Source organism: Pyxicephalus adspersus, chromosome 8, assembly GCF_032062135.1.
Source record: "Pyxicephalus adspersus chromosome 8, UCB_Pads_2.0, whole genome shotgun sequence".
NCBI classification, from domain to species: domain Eukaryota; kingdom Metazoa; phylum Chordata; class Amphibia; order Anura; family Pyxicephalidae; genus Pyxicephalus; species Pyxicephalus adspersus.
Genome location: NC_092865.1, coordinates 72,300,780 through 72,320,414, shown reverse-complemented (window position 1 = coordinate 72,320,414; position 19,635 = coordinate 72,300,780). Strand labels below are relative to the sequence as shown.

Here is a 19,635-nt window from a genome sequence, read left to right as displayed (position 1 = left end):
CAGAGATCATCCGGCGCTGGAACGAGGAGGACGTGGACGATCAGCGGGACCAGGTAAGATGCCGGCCGGCATCTTGTGTTCCGCCGGCCGGTATCTTACCGGTCCCGCTGGCACCCGACGCTGGACGGCGATGGACGGAGGACGACGCTGGAATAGGAAAACGACGCTGGATGTGCACATGGAGGTAAGGCTGTGACAAAAATACGGGCTTAACCATCCTAGCCATTTTTTTTTGCCCGTACCAAGGTCGGGCATAACGGCTAGGTGGTTAATCATGAATTACTGAAACATAACAAAACATTGTAACATAACATATGGGACAAGGAAGGCTACTTTACAAATCAAGTCAGCAAGAAAGTTACAGGAAACTTTAGCCAGTAATGCTTTACATTTTTTATTATTGTATATCTTTTTTTTTTTTATTTAGGACCAAACAGCAAGACCTAGAGCAGCGTCAAGCAGACGTAGAATATGAGCTCCGTTGTCTCCTCAATAAGCCTGGTATGTATGGGATAATGTATATATGTTTAAAGCTCAATTTCTCGATTGGTTGTTTCATTGTAACTAGGTAAAGCTCCTAGAACAGTGATGGCGAACCTTTTGAAGACCTTTTAGTGCCCAAACTGCAACCTATAACCCACTTATTCATTGTAAAGTTCCAACACAGCAATTTAACCCGTATACTGAGGTTTTTGTTTAGACAAAACAACTCATACATTAACATCTTTTGTCCTTAAAGTAAAAACACAATAACAGAGCATTCAATGATACAAACAATATTTTTTTGAAAGTTAAAAGTTTGCATTTGGCGTGCTTTTTAAGATGAGAATGAATTTTTGCCTTTTGTATGTATGCTGATAATTTGTCTTACCTTGGCTCATACTTTGTAAGTTTCAGAGCAACACATGCAGCACTCAGGTCATCAGTCTGTTTCTGGTGTCAGATTTGATATAATTCAAAGCTGAAAACAGCTGGTCATGCATAAGATGATCCAAACAAAGTAAGGAAAGCAATCTCAAGTGCTTTTATTGATATAAAATTATTTGGCAAAGGATTCTACACTTTAAGGTTTTCATTTTCAGAACTAACTGCTGTCATTTGTCATCCTTTCTATCTTCTCTAGTGTTTCACACAACGGTTGTCTCCATCTTACAGAACTGTAAAAATCTGTTACTAATATTCACCTTTGCAGCTGCTACAATGCTAGAAAATTCCTTGTAGATTCACTGATGGCTTGTAGGTTTTTCTGCAAATGTAGAATTTTTTAAATGCATTTTTAGATTTAGAAAATATTTGAGAAGGCCACTTTTAATGTCCCTTTCAAAAACCTGCAGTTTTCTCTTGAATGTTTTGATATCACAAAACATCCTTTTTGCTGTTTTCCCTACACCTTGTAGTTGTTTGTTCAGTACATTGAAGTGTAGTGTAAAATCTGTAAAAACATGAGGTTGGTAAGCTAGGCCATATCAGTGAGCTGTGGATATTCCGACCCTTTTTCAACAGCCTAATTTCATCGAAGCAGGCTACAAATCCCTCCAGGACTTGTTCGCTGCTCAGCCACTGAACATAAGTAAACAATTATACTGAGCCTGAACCTCTTCCAGAAGTGCTTGAAACTGTTGAAAATTCAGGGCACGAGCCATTTTGCACCATTTTTGTGACATCTTTGAGGACATCATCAAATTTTTTGCTGCTTTCCCTGGCCCAAAGAGCGTCCTAATGTATAATACAACAGACCTAAATGACTTGATGTTTTGTTTCTTTAACAAAGAACTGTATGAAATCAGAAGGTGCCCCATCACTAATAATTGAAACCACTTTTTCTGGCCTTATGTCTTGTGACAAAAAAGCCTCCATCACATCATTTGTAGATAGCTATTCCTTGTGTTCTTTCACGCAAAGATGCCAGTTTCACCAGCTCTTCTCTCATGATGTCACCGACACCATAACACAGAATTACTGCTAGCCTTGCATGAATATTTATATCTGTGCTTTCTTTCAAGCACATGGAGTAATAGGCTGCCTTCTGTAAGTCAGTGGTGAGCTGCTGACTAACATCACTTACCATGCGCTGGACTCGATCTTTAACAGTATTTCTGCTAATTGGCATCTCAGAGATGCGTTGAAAAATTTTATCCTGTTTAAGAAATCGTGAAAAAGGGAATTAATCCCAGACAGCATGGCCATTTTTTTAATACCCTGATCAGAGAGGGGCTTACCATGTTTTGTTATGTACATTGAAATTTGAAAACTGGCAGCTGTCAGATGATTTGTTTTAGAAAGATTGTTAGAATTACATTTCCTCAATTTCCCTTCAAGAAACTCTTTTCTTTCAGTTTCACCAAGTTTGACAACACTTTGTGGTTGGTGGTAAAGTGTGGTCTGACACTTGATATGCAACACTGTCACTACACAGAATACATAATGCTTTCCCATTGCGTTTAATCACTCCAAATGACTGTCCAGGCCTCCTGGTTTATGCTTTTTTTGCTATACTAATTTTTGGGTGTTCAAGACTTGGAGTCTAAAAAAAACACAAAATTAAAAAAAAAGAAAATGAAGCACCCAATACAAATCTATTCTTAAACCAAAAACAGTGATTCTTAGCCGGGGTTCCTTTTGAATTTTCTGTCCACCAGCAATGTTCCACTGACCACCAGCTATTGGCCTGTTCCGAAAAAGGCATTTCTTACTTTTGATTCACCTCCATTTTACATGTATTGGACCTACTTCTTGGGGAATTTGCATAAATACAATGGCCTGGAGGTGTAGCGCACATTTCCCATACACTGGAGGCATGCAGACCTCTATCATCCATACTAGCTCTAATCTTCCCATTAGCAGGGACATGTCTGTCCTGTCCTCTCATATAGTGCACACACAGGCCATAGAGAGCTAAAGCCTGCACACCAACCTATCCCAGCACACGGAGCATTACACGGGTCATGTGATATCAGGTAAATGCAACCTGCTACTATAGAATGATATTGTAACCTTTTACTGGATGCACTGAACAGATGTCAATAAGTGTGCATGTCCTTCATGCAATGTACAGCAATCACTCTCTATGACAGAACCAATCCATAACCTGACACCAGCAATTAGCACCAACCTGATAAGACTGATAACCTGGTAAGAACAAAAGAAGAGACCGCTGGATCAGGCCAAAGGCCCATCTAGTCCTGTATCTCACTGTGGCCCATACCTATAATAAGGAGGTAGCACAAACCCATCAGGGCTAGTAACCCGTGATGGACTTTTCCTCCAGAAATTTGTTCAATCCCCTCCTAAAAGCTTCTAGGCTAGAGAGAGAGAGAGAGAGAGAGAGGCCTCTGAGTGCCCCCTCTGGCACAAGTGCCATAGGCTCGCCATCACTGGACTAGAAACTATTGCTGCATTTTTAAGTGTTAAAGATACTTCATGTATAGAAAAATAGTTACCTGTTGTGAACTCCAGTAATGCTCCTCTATCAGTTATCACCTCTCTCCTATTTTTACTGTATATGTCAGGATTGTGTGTTGGCTTTGCTAATGTCATTGGGGAAATCTTTAAAACAATTATACAGTTGGGCAGATCGCTCGAGAAGCTGCAAGTCTTTGCAATTGGGCTTTGTAGTTAAGCTTGAAAAATTATGAAAATATTATTTTTCAGACATAGGAGTGTAACTTTGGAAAATACAATAAAGGTACCAGTGTGAGTTTTTTATTTTACTTGCGAATTTAATTTCTCCACAGAGAAAGACTGGCTGGAAGAGGATAAGGAGAGAGAGCAGGTCCTAATGCAAGAGCTGGTAACACTCATTGAGCAGAGAAATGCAATAGTCAAGTGCCTGGATGAAGACAAGCATAGGTACACTACTGCGAAATAGTTAGGAAATCTGTAACCCGTAGTTAATGAAACCTGCTTGTTACCATGAAGCACCTAAATATGCTGTTTTACCTGGTTGTCTTTGCCTTTGGCACTTTGAAACACTCACTTGGAACAAGTATACAGATTACAATCAGAGTGAACTCAGAACTCCTAACACCAGCAGTAGCCTCTATACTTTCTCTAGGCAGGTTTTAATAACCCAGTATTACCCTTTAGGGTCCTACTGAAAGTACTCCTATCTTCTGAGTGTTGGCATTTTGGTTACTGTGTTTTTGAACTTAGTGAAGTTAATATTAATGTGTTGGTAAATATGTGTGCTAAATTGCTAAGTGAGCATTGTGTCATATAAAGAGTTCTAAAAAAGCAGTCAAGAGTAAAGAAAAAGGGAGCCAGTCTTCCATTTGTGTTTTTACCATATCTGTGGAGTCAGAGGCAAGCTATTATAGTGTACCTGGAAACAGTAAAAGTGTACTGACACAGCTCTGGTGTTTACAAACATTATCAAAGCCTTTTTATTGAATTTTTGTAGTTATGTTACAAAGTTTGACATATACACTATTAAGTCATGCGGACTATTTTTAGTTTAGTGGTCTTTTTGTCCATTTTCATCAGGAACCTCATACTTTAAACTTATGCCCAAGTCCATTTTTCAGGCAACAACTAAAATGTATTAATTCCCCATGTTAGGTGTCTACTTTTGTTTACTTTTTCACTTCATAGTGAGAAGTTTTTCACTTTCATGTCCTAGTGTTGTGCTGTTTTTCTTCTTAGTCCCCATGATCTCAACATAGTAGCTTCAATTATCCTTCACACAATGAAGCCAGCAGAATCAACGGACAGTTAGGTTAACAGATTTATTAATAGGAGTGGAAAGGTATGAAGTTATTCAGAGCAGGTAGGATATAGTAGTGTTGTTTTCTATATCTGTTCTAGTACCCAAATAGGCAGCAACACAGGTCCAGAAAACAGTTTAATGCTGTGTAAGTTTCAAAACAAGGCAGGAAGAAAATCTGGGCAGGACAATATACCACATTAACTTGATCCTAATTGGGCACAGACACTCCACAGCATATATATATATAATTATAGTGCTACTGCTACTACTTTTACTCAGGATGCACAGGTATAATGAGCTCATCATTGCCTCTCAAAAGATGCAAAGAGAACAGTAAGAAAACTGGTCACCTTACAAACCTCTCAATATTTACTAATCCCTAAATAAGAATTCCTAACAACAGATAGAACAACCTTTCATTAGTAATGTGTAGCACTGTACCTTCAAAGAATAAAAAAGACAGGAATGGGATACACATACTGCAATATCAATTATTACCTAGAATATCAGGTGCCCTAAACTTTTAGGTGCACAAAGTAGCAACACAACTCAAAACCGCCTAATATATGCACACTATTTGCTGCTGATTAAGTATTCTTGTTTTGCCTGATTTATCATTATGTAAAAAACCTAAATACATTTGAGGTACTTGCTTTTTTGCAAGACACTAATGCTGTATGTTTACGGGCAGGGTTTTTGTTTTCAAAGCAAACATTAGGAGTCTTGTTAAAAGCCAGTAAGAAATAAAGCAGTTAAAAGCCAGTAAGCAAATAAAGAAAACTTATATAAACTCGCTTACGTATCCACCACCTTTACTTTACTTTCTATAGGGAGGAAGAAGAAGATAAATTAATAGAAGCCATGATCCTAAGGAAAGGTAAGAAATGAAGTAACTGATGAATGATTTGTAGAGGTTTTGTATTAGCATGCATTTTTTAGGCATATTTTTCTGTTTTTTATATAACCAATTTAGGCATTTATAATATAAATACACAGAATGTGTCATAAAAAAGAAAAATTGCTTTTATATTTTTTTTCAAGCTTAACCAAAATATTAAGTATATAATCACTATGCATTCACTATCTCCTTTTTGATTTTACTTTCACCTTTCATGTCTCATTTTCATCATTCATTTTTCTTGTTTAATTCTTTCAGATTTTCATGCAGATCCTCAAAAGAAAAAAAAAGGAAAACTTAAACCAATGAAAGTCCTTAAATTACTTTCTCCTAAAGCTGCAAAATCTAAGAGCCCAAAGGACAAAAAAGAGAAACGAGAAGGGGCTAAGAGGTAGATCTGAAATTAAAAGGAAGGAAAGAAGAGCAGATTGGACCACATCTTTGCTGGGACTTCCCTTTTAGTTCCGACTAAGCTAACAGTCTCCTGACACAAATAATGGAAGACTCCTGATATGACACAAACTGCAATCCTAAAAAGTGGGAGACAAGTAAGGTTCTAAAGTAAAAATGCACCCAGGTAACCTTGTTCATATGTTTTGTGTGAAACACAGTTGGTTTTATGGCTCACAAAATCAGTAGGTTAGTAAATAAAAGCTCCATTCATTCTACTAGACCAACACAGATTAAGCACTAGTGGATCTGTAATGTTATGTTTTCAACTTTTTTATGTCTCTCACGTATAGCATACAGCTGTGGCTAGTGATGCTAGTAACAACATTTTATACAATTATTATAGCATGCCACGCATTCGATCTTTCTTCCTTCTTCCCGTCAGAATATTGCAGACTATAGATTCTATTTAAAAATATTTTTACACAAGGTTCACACAACTTTAACCCATAATTCACACAATTAGATCCAATTAGAAAATGTAGGAATCTAATGTGTAAACATTTATAAATTGTCCCTGCGTGCACCAGCCTATACCTAAAAACTGTAAAGTCCAAATTGTGTGCTTAGTTGCTAACCAATATCTCATTCACAATTTTTGTTTTCCTACTTGAAAAATGTTTCACAGATTTTCATAATTTATATTAGAGATTAGGGGTTAATTGTGGAGAACCCTGTTTTCCATTACAGAGCTGACTTTTTTTTTTTCAGAAATCCCACAGAAGGTCAATGGAAAACTATGTTGTCTATTGTCTATTCTGAAGAATCTGCTGCAAATGATTTAACCTTTCCTTGTCCACGAATCTTCAGTCTGGACCACATTTTAGTTTATTGCTCCAGCCCCCCCCCCAACTTCTTTCCTATTTTCCAAGTGAAAAATACTTTTGAATTAAAATTTTGCTTCATAAATTTAGCAGTAATATTTCTAATATTGCCATGAATATTTCTATTAGTTTTTAAAGACAGTTTAGTCGGTACAGACTGTAATTCATTTCCTCTTCAGAACGTAGTTGTAGAGTAACATTCCTTACATTTCTTGTCCATGTTCGTCAGATAAATATCACATTCTTTTACCCTACTTCAGGCAAGATAATACAAAAGAAAATATATAATAATTTAGTTGTTGCTTTTTGTAACTCGCAGGTCTTTCCACCTAAGATGTAAATTCTCATATAAAAAGTGTAGGTCCAGTCACTGTCAGATTTTCACTTCTATATTTTTCCCTTACTGTCCCAGGGACAATGGTCTCCGCAGATGGGAAATGAAAGGAAATCTCAAATGGCAATTCAGAAAGAAAAAAAATCTTTGCTTTAGCAGAGAATTGGAAGGAACTTATCAATGATGCATTGCTCTAGCTGTGTCCTGATGCTAAAGTGGCTTCCTGTCTTGTAAATCTGTGACAGGAAATGAAAAGAAATCTCTCTATCAGATTCCTGGTGTGTAGTAAAATCCTCACAGGTTGTTTAAAGTTTCCTGCTCTATCCAAAATTACCAAATTTAAGCAAGACTAGTAAGTTGTTTTTTGCTACTAGTTTCTTGCCTGCAGACTAACAACAACTGCTTACCAAAAGTTGTAATAGACATCCTAGAGGAGATTTAATGTAGAAAAATGTTAGAAAGAAAATGCTGCAGCACCTAGTTAGATGTACTGTAGTTAAAGATGTCCTAATCCTCCTGCAAATTCCCACAAATACTTGTTAATCTGGTAATGAAGTTCCCCTAATACAGCTTCTTGGGATGGTGTAGCAAAGATACTGCACTGCCTCTTTGGAGCAGAGCCGCCACTCACGTGTAGGCGTTTCTTGATTAATCTAAAGTGAAAAAAGAGCATTTTTGTTAAAAATGCTCTTAGTAGTCATACATTAAGCTTTTAACAAAGAATCTAAACCCTTATCATTTCAATATTGGTAAATAAAAGCTTAACAAATGTTCCCAAGTGTCAAGTAAAATCCATTCTCAGCTGTGTTTTCACAGTACTTTGCTGAAACATTTTCTTTGTAAAAAGCCAAGCTGTGGAAAGGGTTGTCATAAACTAGCATAATCCCCTTCCCTTCAGACGAAGTGTTCTGAAGGACTTACTGTGTCATGAGTCTGCTGTAGATCACTACCAATCAGGTGTGATGAAGTTTAAAGGACAGGTTACAAAATCTTAACATCATTGTCCAGGAACACCGCTAAGAGATTTATTCTTCAGGCTGCCTTACTTTAGGATTTTGGCATTTATTGCTTGATAATTGTTTGATAAAAATTAATTGTATTTATGACTTGCTTTAAATATGCAGAACAGCATGTGAAAAACGCCCTTTCTTTGTGGCCTTATTCTTCTAGCCATGATATTATTTTTTATGTTGGTTGTAATTTTTAAACAATCGTTAAATGTTAAAAATAGCTAATGTCACTGTTTGTGGAGAAGACAAAATTACATTTAAACTAAAAATTGGTTTGGTTCCAAGACAAGACAGTTGTGAGTTTTGATGAAACTTTGTGCTTTCTTAACTTCTAGCCAGTTTTTGTATACTTCTTTGTAGGAGAACATTCTATGCACAATTCTATAATGCTTCCACCTAATACAAAAGCCATCCATCCAGTGAGTGGCGTCCCACGTGGAGCCAGCAGGTTGGGGATCTCCATCACTAGGCTAGAGCTTCACAGGATTTTCAGTAATTTAGTTGTGCCTTTAAAATTGTCTCTCAAGATTTGAAACCGATTACTTACCAATAAATCCTTCATAGTTAAGCAACGTGCAATCAATAAATATAAATTGCTGCTACTTGCTATCAGGTTTTACAATAGGGAGTGTTTTGTTACATCTGGTAGGCAATCAAGCTTTAGTGCTTTTAGCCATAGCTACTAGAAATCTACTGCGTAGCTCTAATCTTAGAAGTACTAACTAAGAAACTAACTCTTCTTCCCCTGAACTATTGAAGATCTGCAAACATTTTGTATGATGGTTAATAAAAACAAAATGATGTAGGGTCTTGTGCTTCTGTTTGAGCTTTTATGCTTTTATTGCACTTGTTTTCACAGGTCCCTGGTGCCCCATCCTCCCCAACTTTTTTTTTTAGCACTCCACAGAAGACATTTGTACATTTTTTAAGAAAAAAATGATCATGTTGTGGCTTTTTAAAGGTTATTTCAGTTAAAACTGATGGTTGCTTGTGAGCAAAATCACTTTCCAGCCTTACATCTATTTAAATGTTATCTCTGCTAATTTAGCCAGAGAGACCCATTATCGGAAAACGAATTGCAACATATCAATATTTTTTTTGCATGTTATTTACCTGGAAAAGCCTGCCTTGCCATCCAAAATCCCTGAGACTGTTCCTTGGTGTGGCCATCTTGGATATGTTTAGTACTCCTCTACTGGTAGCTATGTTAAAAAATATGTAGGGAGGGGAGGTACAGAGAAGCTAGACCAGCACACAGAGTATTTTTTAACACTTTCAGAAGTGGAGAGTTCTCTACAAAAAGGGAATGAGCACTGGCAATTGGTTCTCCGTAATAGTCAAAATGAATGAAGTTCAAAGGCACATTGCAAGTAAATAAAAGTAAAAATATTAATGGAAAGGAAAACAAAAACACTAAAAGTAAGCTTTACAAATAGTTGTTGACAGGGTCTCTTTAAATTTTTACACTTTTCTTCTGCCTTGGTAGTTGATAATTTCTGCTGCATTCGTCATAATGAAGAACACATTGGAAATTACAATAGAAGTTACATTGACCTAGGGATACTCAAATAAAATATGCCAAACATATGTGGTGTTATAAATCTGTTACATTCTTATACCATTGACTTTCATGAACAGTAAAGATTCAGTGTCTTTGGTATATTTAGTATAAGTCAGTTGCTTTTCTGTTAATCTGTTTCTGTTAAGCTTTGAAGTCACTTTGTAAGAGCCGAAGATGCTTGATTTTCTAGAATCTAATAATCATTTGTATTGTCTACCATTGCCAGTGTCTTAAAACACCAGCCTGGCACTTACCAAGGTTACACTGTTATTGCTCTGTAGCTGCCTATTTTGTGTGAATTTTTATAATAATTAAATTATTGCACTGTATGGAAAGAAAAAAAGCTGTAATAAAAATAAACCATCAATATACTGATTTTGTGTATATTTCCAATTTCTGAGGTAATGTTCACGGCATATCGGGATATAGAGGGGTAAGCAGTGTTTTCTCTGGAAAAATTCCATTGTTTATAAACAAATATTGCTATTTTTAACCCCCTAACCGCTAAGCCCGTAATTTCTCGCACTAAATATTTTTGCTCTTTTGGTTAAGCCCGTATTTTTTCGCCTACACTAAAAGTGTAACGCTCAGGTGGTTAAGTTTGTCCATTTGCAAAAGTGGCAATCAGCTGAAAAGGTTGTCCATTTTAATTAACACCAGTTTTGCATTTACATGTAACCATTCATCATCTTAAAAAGTATTATCAGCCCTGATCACATTACACAAATGCTCTCAATGAAAGCAGTTTTTCCAGGACCTTCTTCGCAGTCTGGTTTAAAAAAATAAATCTCTTAAAAATGTAGTTACTTTTATTGCTCAAAAATAAAAAAACACTGCATAAATATATTATTAATAAATATTTCTCTCCAAGCAGGGTAGCTTCCCAAGCCTTTACTTATATTCTCAACACCTTTTGCATGTAAATTCCTTAGAAGAATGAAAGATGAAATCTAAAATAGGCAGGGAACATGCAAAATACTTCTACAAAGACACACCCCGGGTATTTTATAGGAATGCCAATGATACAAAACTAGCATCTCAAAACAGGTTCCCTGTTGATCCAAAATGTTACAAATCTGAAAAAAGCAGGATTAGCCTCAAAGGAAGGTGATAGAATATAGTAAAGGTAAATATAACATACAAAAAATATAATTACATAGTAGGTTAGGTTAAAAAAAAGACAAAAGTCCATCAACTTCAACTACTAGGGAAAACTTAAATATAAGACATAAATATACAAAACATAATTACTTAAGCTACATTTAGGAAAAAAATGTGGAACACAGGACTTTAAGGATCCCCCCCCCCACAAAAAAAACATGAAAAAGAAAAACTTTCATATATATGCCAATTGTAATAACATACCATGTACATACCATATACATTAGAAACCTATATGTCTAGCTATAGGTGTAGTAAGTATATCATTATTGCATTTGTGTGGTCATATATCATATGCATGAGAATTGGTGTTTTGTTTTGCCCACATAGTAGGCAAAACAGCCTTCTTTTTGCCAAAGGCTTTGACTGTATTTTATGTTCAGTAAAGGTACATAGTAAAATGGTATTCTTTCTCTTTGCTCTAAACCAGTTCATCATAAGGAGGTGGCCACTTTTTTACTATGTATGTAGACCAGGCTATCTGAGTATATCTTTCTTCTATGACTCCAGAGACAGATTCTGTTTCTGGTCAGTGGAGGACCTCACAAAGCACCAGAGTAGTAAGCATGTTTTGGGTCTTTCAACATCAGGTGTCTGTCTCCTGGGTTTGTAAGGTACCAGGTTGCTTTTATACTCTGTGTGCCGGCCATTTGTGGCTTGGTAAATATTCAATGTGCAAGGAAGGATGTTCCCAAGTGAACATTTTAGCTTGGGGAACTTTCAAAACAAAGTCACATCATAACATAGTGCTGGTGCAGCCATGTTTCTGTGTGTGCTTCTGATTCCTGTTGGTGGTTGCTCAATGCTTCTTCCAGTCACGGTCTTAAAGAGGAGTCTCTGTTTCAAATAGACCACAGGAGGTACTGCATTTAGCTTAGTGTAATTATACTATCAGCCGCACTTGCATTAGTTGCCTATTCACCAGCTGTTTACTGAGTTGTCAGTCTTCAGTTTTATCAGCTGCACAGCTGCACTTATCAGTCTTCAGTCTTATCGACTCTTTAGGGACCATGACTTTTCACTGTTCTGTACCATAGTGAGCTGTTGTTGAACGTCGGTTATTTCAGAGATTGGGGGAACAGGTCTCCAGGGATGCACATTTCACAGACTTAGTTTTTTTTATTCCTAGTACAATGCAGTGATGCAAGGGGTTGCAGGGGCACAGGCGTGTATTTCTTGCAAACTGCTTCTGTGGCATTAGCCTTCTTGTAATTCCCTATTCCACCATCGGGGGTTCATCTTCAGCCACCATACAAGGTGGGTTTTTTTCCAGGCTTGTGTGCAACCTCAGCCAAGCAAGAAGTGCCCACTTCCTTGAAGTTGAGTGGTCTCAAGCAAATGGCACAGTCTGTCTGGGGAGAAAGCAGATGCCAGGACTGCCTTTCAAGATAATAGTGATAAAAGGTCTCTGAGTGTCTTTTCTTAGGACATTTTAGGAGACCCTTAGGCTGGAGGATTCATCATGCTTAAGCACTGAGGAGCCTATAGCGCAATTGAAAACATTCAGCCAATGTGCATCTTTACCACCACTTCTTAGATGATTTAATTTATAAGAAGCTGGAGAGGTCATTTTGTGCCTTTGTGGTTGCCTCACGCTTCTGTATGCAGATTTACCAAGGGGTTTTCCAAGAAATGGGCATCCCCACCTGTGGGGGACTTACTGATATTCTGCCTTAATAGGGTGAAGGTCATTCCAATAAAAGACATGCTTTCTTTAAAGCACCCTATTAATCAGAAGGTGGAGTTAGTAGCCTCTTCGTATTATACGGTTGTGGATTACTTGGTGTGTTCAGTTCTCCTAGTCTCAGCAGAATGGGTAAAACTGGTTTACAATAGAAGGGGCTGGTGGAGGAAGTAATCCAGGCCTAAAATACATTTGTGATGGTAGTGATGGTCTAGGCATTACTGATGTTATTGTTACACTGTTATGACACCTAAATAAAGCTTACAGTCAGGTGAAGAAAAATGAGCCCAGAGAGTCCACTTTCTAGGCTTCTTTTTGGTTTTGTGTACCTATCGTTCTACTCCTGCATGCAGTGATAGAATCCAGTAGTGAATGTTTTAAGTACTAGCTGTGTCCTCCAGTAAACACAGAGACAAATTTTGTGGTGAGTGCACAAAAAAATGTCCTATTTTTATGGTGAGTAAAAAAAAATCCTATTATTTTGAGAATAATTTTTTGGTGCTCAAGAGTAATGAACTAAGAAATGTAGAAAATGTGCACTTCTTTTGTAAATTATGTAACCTAAACTATATTTTATTCATTAATATTTTGCCATACTTGTGCATAGATCTTCCTCAGTGAATTGCTTCCACACTGCAATTAGCCAAAAAAATGTCACTAATCCAAAATGATAAACCAATAAGATTGGCTTCAATACCAATTTGTGTCCTTTAGTTTTCCCAAAATACAACAAAAGAGTTTCTATTCCAGGGTTTCTCAAATGGTGTTCTGTGAGAAGTCTCCAGTTTGTCCTTTGTTTTTATTTCATTACAAAAGTATATCTTTACTTTTGAATACAATGGGTAGCTTGAAACCTGTGTAGTTAGCTTTTTGTTATCTAAAAAAATTGTGTGGATGCTGTAGTCAGCCCTGTTTATATCCAGAAAAAACTAATTGCTTCCACAGTGCAATTAATCTAAAAAAACATAGGTTTGTAATCTAAACCAGAAATTGCCTACAGTGACTCAATTAGCAAGAAGCAGATGATTACAAAGGAAAACTTGGCAGAAAAAAAGCCTCAAATGCCTTGTCAACATTACATACAGATTTACACAGACATATGCAAACTATAGACCAACCATTATAGTATCCACTATTTAAAAAGGACAGGGAAATTTACCAGTTACCAGTTACCATACAGAAATTCTGCAAACTTTGGAAGAACCCTTAGGATATCTGTAGAAGTCAACAGGGGACATGAAATGGTTTTTAATTTTCATTACTGTGATAGAGCAGCTTTCTTGTTTTCTGACTTCTGCAGTGCTTCTTTGAGTTCAGTACATTTATGTTTGTCAATAATTTCCATCTCTCGCAGTTTCTACAGGGGACACAACATTTTTATGACTTTCTATTTTGGTTTTCCATGTTAATTTCCAAAAAGCAGCAATACGTATTACACTATAATATCTCTGACATTGGTCCTATAAATATTACCTGTGAAATTTCTGTGTTAATAATGTTGTAATATTTTCTTCCCTGACCCAAAGCTTCCATCTCATTTAGGAAATCCCATCTCTCTTGGATTTCTGCCACCACTAAAAGGAAAAAAACAGATAGCAAGTTCTAATACTGGAACATCACCCTAATTTCTTTTAACATATGTTTATTTAACTTACACTCATCAAATCTGTCTTTTTCCTCCGTTTCAGTCTCTATTTCTGGCGGTGCTTTAGGAATGTCTGGCAGATCTTTCCCTGTGGCCATAATGTTTTGCAATCGTCTCTTTTCCTTGTTTAAGTCTCCTGTGGAGCAAATAATTTACACACAGTAATAAGTAACCCTTTTAGGTGTCTAAAATATACCTAAAGAACTAACCTGTGAAGAAACTAGCAATATATGGAACCTGTCTGGTGGCCAGTTTACAGAAACTTTACTGTGTACCAGAGCTCCTGACACCCATCCTCTTTGACTCCTTCAACTGGTCTAATAGTGATTCCCCCACTGGCCGACGTGAATCCTCCTGCAAAACTTTAGTGACAGCAAGGCACAGAGATGTTCTGCTGGTTATGGTCCGCTGGGCTTTGGGGAAAAATGTGCCTCGGCCCCTAAAGTGTATACAAAGCTAAAACCTTTTTTTGTTCTGTACTTAATGGGGAATGGTTAGAAATTTTTTTTTATTGTCTTGTGTGTCCTTGATTGCAAAATTCAACCTTCCTGTTTGTCCTGGTAATTGTTGCAATCAACTCAGTAAAAGAAAATCCAAGATGTTACCATTGTCACAGGAGGTTAGGAGAATCATCCAATGGGGACCCTTGATCTTGTGACAACTAAAAGAGGGTTTCTCCTCCCACTTCCTCTTGTGCTTCTGTGACAAGATGTAAACCAAAATCTCCACATTTGTCCAGACATGGAAAAAAATTGGAGCCTTTTACCCTCTCTATCAAATCTAAAGAAAATGTTTTTGCCTTCCCTCCAGAGATGGTGCACATGAGCAGAGACAGGCGAATATTACACTGAAGCCTTGAGCAGTCTCACTGAGGAACCATTCTATAATTATGAAAAAATGACAGTTCCTCAGCACAATCATTTTAGTCAGTTGATCAAAATGTTATATAAGACCTTATCTACGAAATTGTATTCCAGATAAGAGAAAACATTGTGCATGCGAGTGCTTACGTGTTGGTTGGGGTTGGAATTTCTCTCTGCTATAAGCAGATCCTGCTCGGCATTTCTCTGCTGGACGTAAGCCTGATCTGGCATTTGTAATGATTTTTTTCTTTGGAGTAGATTCAGAGGTTGAAGGTGTATGTTGGCCGCTGCTGGAACTGGGGTGACATACCACTGGCAGTGTATCCCCATCTATTAAAAATAAAACTGTTATTAAATGAAGAACTTGGCAGATATAAATCATACATTTGTTAAGCCTGGTAATAAAACATATAATTCCTTTACAAAGAAAAAGAAAAGGGTATAAAACACATCACAAAATACAAGCTCCAAAGAAAACTGCTTAATTGGTTACAGATATACTAAAAAAAAAATATATATATATATATATATATATATACACACACACACACACACACTTGGCACACATTTTAGTCAAAATATTTTGGTTCCTCTATGTGTCCCTAACATTTAAACACACCCTAACCCTTAACCTAATGTCTAAAATGGGCCCCTAACTACATATAGTGTATCTAAACCCAACTTTTATTTTGGGGATAGAATATGGAAAGATACAACCTCTGTCAGGTTTAACTGCAATCTGAAAATCAATAGGGTAGATAACCAAGACGACACAATAAAGCCCATCTATATAATTTCTTTTAGGTTTTTTAGGTACTCCAGGAACCTGTTTGATTGGATACAAACTGAAGAGACACAGACATGGTCTAATTTTTTGTAGGTTGAAAAGACATTGTGCAAACATATTTTAACATCTATTGTCAGATTTACCCCAACCCTTAAATGTAATCCGCAGCCTAACACTTATGCTATTAACTTACCCCTAAGTTTAACCCTGAAACATGGTTTTAACTATGGGCAGTGCAACATCCAGGCAGACTCGGGCATGTGCCCCTGCAGAAATGACCTGATTTATGCCAAGACCTTCTGTGATGTCAACCAGTCAGCCATGATTACCCAGTTTGGGAGACTTATTACAGTAGAACCTCAGTTATCCGGCACGCACGGGGAATAGCTAATTCCAGATAAGTGTAGTTTACACTTAACTGAGGTTAATTCCTTTTTCCTTTTCTCAGCAATTCAGCACTAGACTTGAATTGGGAGACTTGTCCCCTTTCACCTCTAGTACTGAATGGCTGAGAAAAGGAAAACCATGATGATGCTTGAGCCGTCATCAGAGTTTCCCTTTTCTCAGCCAATCATGGAGTGAAACAATCAGCTCTGCTCCCCTGATTTCTCCTGGAGCCCTATCAGGGCCCTAACGGAGACATGGGTAAGGGGTAGCATGGCGGTTTAGTGGTTAGCACTCTGGCCTTTGCAGTGCTAGGTCCAAGGTTCGAATCTCGGCCAGGACACTATCTGCATTGAGTTTGTATGTTCTCCCCATGTTTGCATGGGTTTCCTCTGGGTACTCTGGTTTCCTCCCACATCCCAAAAACATGTTATCAGGTTAATAGGCTTCCCCTCAAAATTGACCTTAGACTGGAATAAAGACATATAACTATGGTAGGGACATTAGATTGTGAGCTACTTTGAGGAACAGCTAGTGACATGACTATGGACTTTGTAAAGAACTGTGTAATATGTTGGCTTTATATAAATACTGTGTAATAATTAAAAATATTAATAATAGGGGTATATTTCTACAGAATTAATTGTGATGCTCACTGCAGGTAAATTAATCACTGAAAATGTACCCATTGGCACCTAGAAAGTACCCCAGTGAATGTCACATTCACTGCTTTATAGATACACTCTTTATTTGAAATACAGTGAAAGGCTAAAGAACTCTTACTTTGTAAATGTGCTGTTATTTGACGTTGCTGGTAGTTTGTCAGCTTGGATTCCTGCATCATCACTGCAAAAAAAATTTGAAAATCAGGACAAATCACTTTCTAAAAGTTTAAAAACATCAGACTCAACATTAACTATACTGTCTGTTCCAGATCGACATTATAATGGTAAAACTGGAGCTACCAGTTCCACACAGAGAGCTTATACAAGATGCCTATGCTATAAACCACTGTGCCACTGAAAATGCATTTGTTAATGAAATATAGATGACAATGTAACAGAGTCCAAAGACATGGTGGTCATCTAAGTAGGTATCAGGATACAAAGTGCAGCCACCGATAATTTATAATGACCACACATGTTCGGCATCTGAAAGACTACAAAAATATAAGGGGTTCAGATGCTCAGCTACTAAGCCCTGTTAACTGGATTTTTTTTATCAGTGAACTGATAAATTTGTAAAACAAGAACTCAGAACTCCACCTACTCTGTATTCATCTGTATTCTTTATTCGTGTCCTCCAGTTTCATTATACAGCCAAAAAAAAAGATCAACTATACAACCAACTATCCATCCCAACTGATTAAGTATAACTGCTTTAGGGCCTTTAACTATAAATGCCATTTAAAAGGTACTGTGGAAATATGGTGTGTGCTATTTAAGGTGTTGTATTATATCTTGGAGCTAAAGTTATAGCTATAGTTAAAGATATACAGGTTCACTGTTGTACCTCCTAAAGGATTTTTTAAAATGACAAATTTTGCATAGTATTACCTGTTCCTTTGATCTAGCTGACTGCATATTAATATTTATTGCCCTACTAGCCCCTCCCATACCCAGGTTCAACTATTCACCCAAATTCCATGATGCCTAAAATTGGTTCATCCATACGAGGACCCAAAAGCACTACCATTTAAACATCAGGCATGGTCACATGGGATATTGGTCATGTACCCAAATTGCAAGTGCCAAATTTTAGGTGCTTCGGGAATCAATCCAGGGAATTTACCCAGGAATTTGAAATGAATTGGATACACCCTCAGACTCTGAAATTTCCACCACAGGCCTATGGAATTATTCATCATCAAGCAATCACCAAGACTCCAACACAATCTTCTGCTGCTACCATCCTGAACTTGCCTTTTTACCAAACCACCTCTCTGACTTTGATGGATACAATCCTACACCTGGAACTCAACTTACAAATATCACTACAACCCATACTACAGTTACTGCTCACATGGACTTCATTTTGCCATATTGTGTACTGCGCTCCACTGATTCATCATTATCTGTTTCAATGTATTATTCTCTCCAAACCGACTCTGCTGGTCCTATACCCTCTCTTCCTACCCAGTCTGCGAACCTCTTGTCTGCCTGCTCCCTCACTCACCTGCTTTATGTGTCTGTGCTGCACCGTTGTGCTCTACTGCTACTTGCTGGTGACATCTCACCCAAACCTAGTTCCCCCCACAACCTCTCTCTTCCCTACCTTTTCACCAAGATACTCCCCCCTCCCAACCTCATTTCCATTCATACTACCCATGAGTTCTTACCCCCTTTCTCTGGCAGTCTATGGATTGCCAGATCTGTCTTCAATAAGCTAACTTCTATCCACAACCTTCTACTATATATATCTCTGAACTTTCTGGCTCTTATTGAAACTTGGCCTTTCTCCTCTGCTGCTGAACTCTCCCCCTTAACTGTACATGCAGAGTTCTTCCCCCACAATCTCTCATTTTCACCTCATTGAAGTCCATTCACTCCATCTTTTCCGCCCCAACCCCTCATTCTTGCTGTTGTCTACCCGCCCCTGTGGCCCAGTTTCCCAATTTTTTGACAACTTTGCCTCTTGTCTCCCACATATTCTTTCCCACGACCTGCCCTCCCTCACCCTCGGTGACATTATTGTTGCAACCATCTTTCCTCAGCCAAACTGCTCTCCATTACTTCCTCCTTTGGACTCACACAGAACATAAACAGCCCCACACACATTGCCAGACACATTACATGTCAATGGCAGAAAGATATCCGTAACCTTGACCACAATCTATTCTTAAACTACCTTACCTTTCTAACCTCCACAATCTCTAAAATCACATCTCCATATAAAGCTGCCACTCAGTTCAACCACACTCTTTCTTTAGCTCTGGATAAATTTGCCCCTGCCATCTTCTGCTGCCCCGTCCTGCTAACCCCCGACCTTGGCACAACAATCACACCAAATGTCTACAAAAAACTACTCATGCGGCAGAGCACAGGTGGAGGACATCTGGCCTCAGCACTGACTTTATGGACTGCAAAGCAAAGCTACAACACTTTAACACTGCACTCACTGTCGCCAAACAAAATTATTTCTCTGCTGTCATACGCTCTCAAACTTCCAATCCACGCAGCCTCTTCTTAACAAATGACTCCCTTCTATACCCCACCCCTGCTCCCGCCACATCTTCCTTCTCTACCCAAGGCATAGCCACCTACTTCAGAGATAAAGTAGTCAAAATCAGACATGATGTGTCTGCTCACGGTGCCTCCAAACATATCCAT

General features: G+C 37.8%; 2 protein-coding genes across 3 annotated transcripts in view; one reads left to right on the top strand and one right to left on the bottom strand.

Annotated features, from left to right (window-relative positions):
• MICALL1 (MICAL like 1) overlaps positions 1–10,157 on the top strand; it is a 51,975-nt gene extending 41,818 nt beyond the window's left edge. For both annotated transcript variants that reach the window (XM_072421153.1, XM_072421155.1), the window contains exons 13-16: positions 428–501; positions 3,735–3,849; positions 5,536–5,582; positions 5,862–10,157. In XM_072421153.1, the coding sequence (XP_072277254.1) occupies positions 428–501; positions 3,735–3,849; positions 5,536–5,582; positions 5,862–5,998 (373 nt within the window). In that variant the 3' untranslated portion in view covers positions 5,999–10,157. The remainder of the gene's footprint in view (positions 1–427; positions 502–3,734; positions 3,850–5,535; positions 5,583–5,861) is intronic.
• Positions 10,158–10,658: 501 nt separating this feature from the next.
• On the bottom strand, positions 10,659–19,635 carry C8H22orf23 (chromosome 8 C22orf23 homolog). The gene is made up of 6 exons (XM_072421245.1): positions 19,551–19,635; positions 17,090–17,152; positions 15,283–15,465; positions 14,283–14,408; positions 14,101–14,201; positions 10,659–13,984 (listed from the first exon to the last, which is right to left on the bottom strand). Exons 1-6 carry the CDS (start codon positions 19,633–19,635, stop codon positions 13,886–13,888), a joined length of 657 nt encoding a protein of 218 aa, XP_072277346.1. The 3' UTR covers positions 10,659–13,885.

Coding starts and splice junctions, on each gene's coding strand:
- C8H22orf23 (XM_072421245.1), bottom strand. CDS start 19,635: ATGGATATGTTTGGAGGCACCGTGAGCAGACACATCATGTCTGATTTT. Junction 15,466..17,089: donor AATAACAGCACATTTACAAA/GTAAGAGTTCTT, acceptor TATTTTTAATAG/ATGGGGATACACTGCCAGTG. Junction 13,985..14,100: donor TTAACACAGAAATTTCACAG/GTAATATTTATA, acceptor TGTCCCCTGTAG/AAACTGCGAGAGATGGAAAT.